The 8,134-nt window shown below is 46.6% G+C and overlaps 1 protein-coding gene across 1 annotated transcript; it reads left to right on the top strand.

The window, feature by feature from the left end:
* The first annotated feature begins 311 nt into the window (after positions 1-311).
* LOC145720029 (succinate-semialdehyde dehydrogenase, mitochondrial-like) lies at positions 312-8,058 on the top strand. The gene is made up of 3 exons (XM_081811681.1): positions 312-602; positions 2,848-3,006; positions 5,954-8,058. Exons 1-3 carry the CDS (start codon positions 501-503, stop codon positions 6,125-6,127), a joined length of 435 nt encoding a protein of 144 aa, XP_081667807.1. The 5' UTR covers positions 312-500; the 3' UTR covers positions 6,128-8,058.
* The last annotated feature ends 76 nt before the right edge of the window (positions 8,059-8,134 follow it).

Here is an 8,134-nt window from a genome sequence, read left to right as displayed (position 1 = left end):
GCCGAGCAGGGAGCCCGATGCGGGACTCGATCCCGGGACTCCAGGATCATGACCTGAGCCGAAGGCAGTCGCTTAACCGACTGAGCCACCCAGGCGCCCAATGAAACTTTATTTATTTATTATTTTTTATAAAGATTTTATTTATTTGACAGAGAATGAGAGAGAGAGAGAGAGCACATGAGAGGGGGGAGGGTCAGAGGGAGAAGCAGGCTCCCTGCCGAGCAGGGAGCCCGATGCGGGACTCGATCCCGGGACTCCAGGATCATGACCTGAGCCGAAGGCAGTCGCCTAACCGACTGAGCCACCCAGGCGCCCCTACAAATGTATGTTCTTATGCAAACGGTCATCCTGGAGACACTGCTGTGCCCCTGGCTCGTGCCCTGCTGGGTCAGTGTTTGAAACGAAGGCTTACCTGCCCGATCCTGATCCGGCGCTCACGGTCTATCGTCTGCCTACAGATATTGCTGCACCACGTGGCAGGCTCCGTGAAAAGGGTCTCCATGGAGCTGGGCGGCCACGCCCCGTTCATCGTATTTGACAGCGCCAACGTGGACCAGGCTGTGGCAGGGGCCATGGCGTCCAAATTTAGGAACTCTGGACAGGTGAGTCCTGCAGTGTTTTTCAGGGTGTGTGTGGGTGTGTGTGCGCGCACGCGCGCGTGTGACTGTATTTCACAAAGATCTTACCGCCTAACTCACCTCCTGGAAGGAAACTTGCAGATTCCTTCCATCATTCGTCCTTTACTCACTTTCAGCACATATTTAGTAAGGGCTCTTTTTGCTGGCAGCTGTTCTCTGCTCAGAGGGTCCAAAGAGAAATAAGGTGTAATCCGTGGCTTCGAGCAATTTCCTGAACAGATGTTTAATCACATTGTTCTCTTCGTCTTCCTACTCTTTGAATCTGGTTATTTTCATAGTTTTCCCCTCATTGGGCTTTTCTCTACTGAACAGATAAAATCATCTCCTCAGATACAAAACAGCCCACACAGCTAGGGTCTGAGGCCCACAGTCTTAAGGAAAAGGTAGGAAAATGTTGAGATTGTTCTTGAAAAACTCAAAACGCTATTGCCTGGGTCTCACTGTCCCTGAGATGGAGGGGGCCTGATGGGCACACGGCACAGCATACCTAGGGGGTGTCCAGGTTGTCATCGGGAGAGTAGTGGCTCGAGCTCACACCTCCACAGGAAATCCTGGCTGAGCACATCTGGCATGACCTTCAGAGTGACCTGATACAGACGAGAAAATGGAACTCTGGAGACACTGGTTGACTTGAAGTCCTAGACCCTTGGGTCGCAGTCCCAACTCAGTGGACTGAGGGTCCCATCTCCCAGTTTCTCTCCAAGCTGTTGCCAGGAACCTGGCGTCTTACAAAATATTCTTAAGTACTTTGTCTCAGAGTACCATCAATAAGTGGTTTTTTTTTTTTTTTAAAGATTTTATTTATTTATTTGAGACAGAGAGAATGAGAAAGAGAGAGCACATGAGAGGGGGGAGGGTCAGAGGCAGAAGCAGGCTCCCTGCTGAGCAGGGAGCCCGATGCGGGACTCGATCCAGGGACTCCAGGATCATGACCTGAGCTGAAGGCAGTCGCTTAACCAACTGAGCTACCCAGGCGCCCAATAAGTGGTTTTAAATGCATTCCAGAGACAATAAAAACGCCTGAAAGGTAATATTGTGGGAAAAGGTGAAATGTTATATAGTACTCTGTATCAAGTAGTTTTCATCCTTGTATTGACCTTCGGTGATTAATTTCTCCCCTTTCATATAACCTTAAATAAGCTTGGTTGTTTCAGAAATACCTTTGTTTCCTTTTAGAAACGTAAAATGTTAATAGGTGCGACCTTCAGAGTCACACTCATAAAGCTACAACTTTGAGGTATTGCTTGAAGCCAATAAAAATGCATAGGACAAAAAATTATGTCTATATCTATTTACCTATAGTTTCTACTAGAAAAATACATGATTAAGAAAAAACACAAGAAGAAAATCTGTCAGTGATAACTGCATTTCCTATAATATGGTTATGTTTTATAATTTAAAAATATTAGGTCTAGGAGTGCTTAGGTGGCTCATTTGGTTGAGTGACAAGCTCTTGATTTTGGCTCAGGTCGTGATCTCAGGGTCCTGGGATTGAGCCCCATGTTGGGCTCTGCACTTAGCAGGGAGTCTGCTTGAGGATTTTTTCTCTCTCCCTCTCCCTCTGCCTCTCCCCCTGCTCACACATGCTCTCTCTCTCTCTAAAATAAATACATCTTTAAAATATATATATTTAGGTTTAATTAGAAAAAAAATAAGCGAGGGTCTTTTCAATAATTTAGGCTGACATGGAAGAATGGTTTTGTGTCCATTTTCAAAATGTCAGATTCAGCCAAACCCTGAACAGTTTAATAAGCTAATAGATATAAGTCAGTCCTTGACTGCCTTCCATCCTGCCCCTGCTCCGTTGTTGCAGCATCACTGTTTCTCATGGAGTTACAGGTTTTTTATGCTCTTTTCTTCTTTCCCTATTTGTTTTATAGTGGCTTACTTAAGCCATTGGAAAAAAACTTGGGTCAGGTGGCTTTCTCTTTTTTACACAGATATTTGTACTTGCTTACTTGTTTAACCACAAGGTGTGGCAGATATGGAGAAGGTTGGAGAAGAATGTGCACTTAGTGCGTTTATCTTCGGGCCCCACCCACATGGGGAGGGATATGGCAGATTGGACACAGGACGAGAGCCACCTGGGGAAGTGTTTTCATATTCAGAGAGGTAGCAGCAGTCACACGTTTATTGGTTGGGTCAACAGCTTCTGACAAACTGTCCTGTGAGTTCGGGTTTTTTTATTTTTTTATTTTTCCCTGTCTAGACTTGTGTTTGCTCAAACCGTTTCTTGGTACAAAGGGGTATCCATGATTCCTTTGTGAAGAAATTTGCTGAGGCAATTAAAACAAACCTGCATGTGGGTAATGGATTTGAGGAGAGAACTACTCAAGGCCCATTAATTGATGAAAAGGCAGTAGAAAAGGTAAGTTCGTTTGATTTTTTGTTAAAGTAAATTTCATGGTTTCGATATCAAAGGCTTTACTAGCAAAAAACACTTTGGTAAAGTGCCCAGCAAGGCTGTTTTGGAAACAATGGAGAAATCAGGAAAAAGTGAATTTCTGCCCATAAGTATAAATCAGGTGGCTTCATCTGCCCATAAGCTTTTCTGGCTCTGGCATTACAGTGCCCATGAGATCTGTCACTTTAGATCTTCTACTGCCCTCCCTAAATTTTCTGTGATCGTGGTGATAATTTTATCCCTAGCTGCCCTAGGAATTAGGATCTTGAAAGACAAAGTTCTTTAATTTTTTGAACACCCAAAAGGAAAGCAAGACTGGTTTTGTTTTTAAAATCATGTATGTTTCAGCTGAAATGCTGGCTTCCATTGACAAAAAAAAAAAAAAAATACCCTTCCAGAAGAGTCCTTGACAAAAGCATCCTGGTAGGGAGATACGGAATACCAGAAGCCATGCCCAGGATTTACAGATGGCAGGAAAGGGAAATTGCTTTTAGGAAGGATCTCTTTGTTTATAGAAAGTCACAGTCTAGATAGACCACTAGCTAGTTATCCTCGTTGTTTTAAGACATAATCTCCTGTTTTAAAACATAATCCTTTTTAAGAAAGAAGATGTGGTGTGTATATATACACACACACACATAAACACACACACACACACACACACAATGGAATATTACGCAGCCATAAAAAAGAATGAAATCTTGCATTTGCAATAACATGGATGGCTCTAGAGTGTAACGTGAAGTACATCAGTCAGAGAAAGACAAATACCATATGATTTCACTCATATGTGGAATTTAAGAAACAGAAAAAAGGCACAACAAAAAAAGCAGACTCTTAACTCTAGAGAACTAACTGGTGGTCAGCAGAGGGGAGGAGGGTGAGGAGATGGGAGAAATAGCTCAAGGGGATTAAGAGCGCACTTACCGTGATGAGCAGTGAGTAATATATGGAATTGTTGAATCACTATATTGTACACCTGAAACTAAGAAGGCACTGATGTTAACTATACTGGAATTGAATAAATAAAGGGGGAAAACCCCCATAATCTTTTTAGAGTTGCTTACAAGGAACTTTCTTAGAATATGAACATCCAAAACAAAAAACAAAAAACGTGAACATCCCATATGTTCCTTAGGTAAATCTCTACTAGTGGAAAGGATTTTAATGAAATCATTTAAAGCAGACCGAAGTTGGAGGCTGGGTTGTATGTGGGGAAAGAAGGGTGACACAGCCAGCCTCCTGGGTGTCACCTGAGGAACCAAAATTAAGTTAGAGCCAGGTCAGCACCCACCTGGGCTCCTGCTGTTCATCGGCCGCCTGAGGACCAAGACCCCAAGGCTGCCCGGCCTCAGTGGGCAGTCAGGTCAGCGTCAGCCAGTGGGAGCCAGGGGAAGCATCGAGGTTTGACAGAGCTCTGTATTCTTGCCTTGGGATTGCCCTAATAGAGAACATGCATTAAAGTGTCCATTAAAGTGCTCCAGCTTCAAGAGTGAGGGTGGGTGTACTGGAGCTGGGCTCCCTTGCCTTTGCCCCTTGGGGAAGGGGGCTGTCCCTGAAGTGAAGCCCGCCAAATCAGAATAAACCTGAGCTTGCCATTGCCCCTCTTGTTCAGGGGAGAGATTGGAAACCACAAAGCCCACCCATGTCACCCACTTAAGTTAACCAAGCCAGTCCTTCACGAGGAAGGTGAGCGACCAGCAATCATGATAACTTTAGGGCAAACCCTCAGCACATAAGAGGAACAGTCAACCCTCAAGGAAGAGGATGAGTCTGGGAACAGAAAGGAATTTTCTTAGAATTGAATAGCGTTCTCCCTGTGTTTTCAGCAGATTGCCTATCTATAAAACAAAAGCAGGTTCTGTGAAAACGAGGCAATGAGAATGAGAAAGGTTTTAGAAATTAAACACATGATGGTCAAATCTTTTTAAAAAAATCAGTAGATGAAGATGGAAGACAAGATCAGGAAGAGCTCTCAGAATTTAAAGCAAAAGACAAAGAGATGAAAAATATGATAGAAATTTGAAAAGAAATGAATTAATCTGAGGTGAGGGGATATCCATTTTAGCAACAGGTGCTCCAGAAAGAACTGGGAGGGGAAAAGTAGCATTATCAAATCAATAACATGAAAACTCAGAGCCAGGGGAAATGATGCTTCACATGGAAAGACTTTACCAACCACCTAGTGGAATGAAAGGAAAAAGCCCCAGATACATTCTGCTAAAACATGGAATGTCAGGAACATAGAAGAAGATCCTAAACACTTCCAGAGAGTGGGGGTCAGCTACCCGCCAAGAAGTGAGAACTATCTCTGAACATGACTTTCATCAACAACAATAGAAATAGCGATGTGTACTCCAGAGTTCTGAAGCAAAATGATTTCGGATCACCATTCCGTCCCCAACCAACACAAGGTAAGACATCAGACATGCGTTGTCGGAAAACTCAGGAAGTAGGCGTTTTCAGTGTGCCTTTCCCAAAACAGCCACTTGAGGAGAATGTAATAGAACAGAATGAAAGCCAGGAGGACAACATGGCGCCCAAGAACCTGGAGCTAACTCAAGAGTGCAAAGAACAAATCCCAGGAAAACTGCAGAGTGTCAGGCTCAGAAGGACATCAGGCCATACTAGACCCTTCAACAAATTATAGGATCAGACAGTGGAAAATCTAAGAGCAGGGGAAGGTGGCACTTGCCCACACCACGTGCCGTCTTCCTGCCTCTGTGTCTGTGCATATTTGGTTCTTTCTACCTGGAAGGAACCAGGGCACATCGTTCTCAACCTATTTTTTAAGAAAAAGAAAGAAAGAAAAAACCGTTCCCTATAGATTTAACACTCTTAAGAGATTGTATCATCTCCACAGTTATCTTCAAGCCAGCTCTCCCAGGCTCCTCTTTTTCTTTTCACACAGGTAGAGAAACACGTGAGTGACGCGGTTTCCAAAGGGGCCACCGTTGTGACCGGCGGGAAGCGACACCAACTGGGAAAAAACTTCTTTGAGCCCACCCTGCTCAGCAATGTCACCAGGGACATGCTCTGCTCTCACGAAGAGACGTTTGGGCCTCTGGCGCCAGTGATCAAGTAAGATCACCCCGCCGGCAGGAAGACGGGAGAGGATCAGGGCAGAAGAGGGACACCTGGGCAGTTGGAGCACTGTTTCGAGGCCCGGGGGTGGGGAGGTTGCTGCAGAGCAGAGCTCTGTTGTTTCAGCTGGAAGCCAAGTCCAGGTCATGGTTCTGGAAGAAAAAAAAATGTGTTTTTATCATAGACCCCTAAATTCACCAGATTCTTTCCTTTGCCTTCTTACTTCTTGCTTTCGGCTGGTCCATCTTCTCAGGGGAGCACGTCCTCAAAGAGTTCTTTCAAGGGAGTCAGTGGCAAGTGAACTTGCTGTGCTCTTAGGTGATGTTTTATCCCACTTTCAAAGGTCAGTACTAACTCACCTGGATAGAATTCTGGGCTCGGCACTGTGAAGATACCACTAATTGTCTATTGTTTCCGGGCTTGTTACCGAGAAAGCTGGTGTCTGCTCTTCTGGGGACCGGCTTTTCCTCTTGGAGGCTGTTAGGATTTCTCACGGGTCTTTGACATCCTTAAGTCTTACCGGTGAGGCCCATCGGGAGCGTCTCCACGCTGTGGTCCTAACGACTTCCTTTAATATCCCAGGTGTCTGTCTAGTCCTGGGAAATTCTTGGTCATTGTTTCTCCAGGTATTTCTCTCCCCCCGTTGGTTCCTTAACGGCCTCCTAGGAAGCCTGTGTTGGTGCCATGCCCGCCTTACCCCCTGCTTCTCTTCACGCCTGTGTGTTCACTGCACATCTTCATCCATGCCCGAGGCCTCCAGAGACTCTCGGTCCCCCCACCTGCCAGTGGAGTCCTGCGTTCCTCAGATACGCGCGCTCTGCTACCCAGCCCATCCGCCGCGCGCCTCGGTTACTCTTCCATCCCTGGCGTCTCCGGTTCATTCTTCCCCGTCATGGAGTCTTCCCGCTTCGTTTTTCTCCCTTACGTTGCCGTGGATGCTTATCCGTTTCTTACGTTTTATTCTGTTGCTCGGTTTCCGCCTCCTACAGTGTAGGTCGTTCTGTATGTCATGCTTCTCCTTCTCAGAGCTCCTCAGATGTCTTCTCGTTTTCTCTGTGAACTCGTCTGTAGCTCTTTGAACGCTTAGTGTCTGCCTTGGAGTTGTGGTAAAAAGCTTAGGCCTAGTCTGGGCTGCTTCTGGTACATCTGAGCCTCAGGAAGGAAGCTTCTAGTATGAAAGTCCATTCTCAACACGACTGCCTGTGCCCCAGGTGTTTTTGGCTTCCTGGGGTATTTTGTGGTTACCTCTGGAGTAACAAGAGGGGTTCAGGGGAAGAGGCGTCTGGTTCATGCTGTTGTCTTCACTCGTTTGGGGTGACTCACCAAGCCAGCGGGGCTCGAGTTCTGCCTGGGCCCCACCACCCTGAGCTGGCCCTGCTGCTTTCCTGCTTGTAGGCATGTACCATTGGCCCAGGGACCCAGGTCTAAGGCAACAGCACCTGAATCCGTAGGCATGGGGGGGGGGCGGGGGGGGGCGCGGGTGCAGCCCCTCCCCCCTCCCCTGCAGGCTCCGTGGCGCTCCAGCCCTTCCCAGCCCTCCATGGGTGGCCCCTAGCTCTCTCCCACTTGAGGCCATCATTCCCCCAGGATCCAGCCACCTTCTCGGCCCCCAGAAGCGTCTTGTGTTTTTGGTCTTAGTTGCTAATTGAGGGTTTTTGAGCTAAGACTCTCTCTCTCTGTCCTCTGGCATCTCCAGCATCAGGTTCCCAGGGAGAGCTGGTCCCCGGCACTACCCATGCTATCTTGTCAGGGACAGAAGTCTCTCTTGCCATATACTTTCCCGGCTTTGTTACCGTCTTGCCAATGAAATTGACATATTAATCCATCACTGGGGAAATGGACCGCTTGAAGAACTTTTGTCTTGTCTTTTTTTTTTTTTTTTTAAAGATTTTATTTATTTATTTGAGAGAGAGAGCACATGAGAGGGGGGAGGGTCGGGAGGGTCAGAGGGAGAAGCAGACTCCCCGCCGAGCAGGGAGCCCGATGCGGGACTCGATCCCGGGACTCC

Source organism: Leptonychotes weddellii, unplaced genomic scaffold (assembly GCF_054177405.1).
Source record: "Leptonychotes weddellii isolate Sample4059 unplaced genomic scaffold, ASM5417740v2 HiC_scaffold_9359, whole genome shotgun sequence".
Lineage (NCBI taxonomy): Eukaryota > Metazoa > Chordata > Mammalia > Carnivora > Phocidae > Leptonychotes > Leptonychotes weddellii.
Note: the sequence above shows the minus strand (reverse complement) of the source record. Positions and strands in the feature narration are given on the sequence as shown.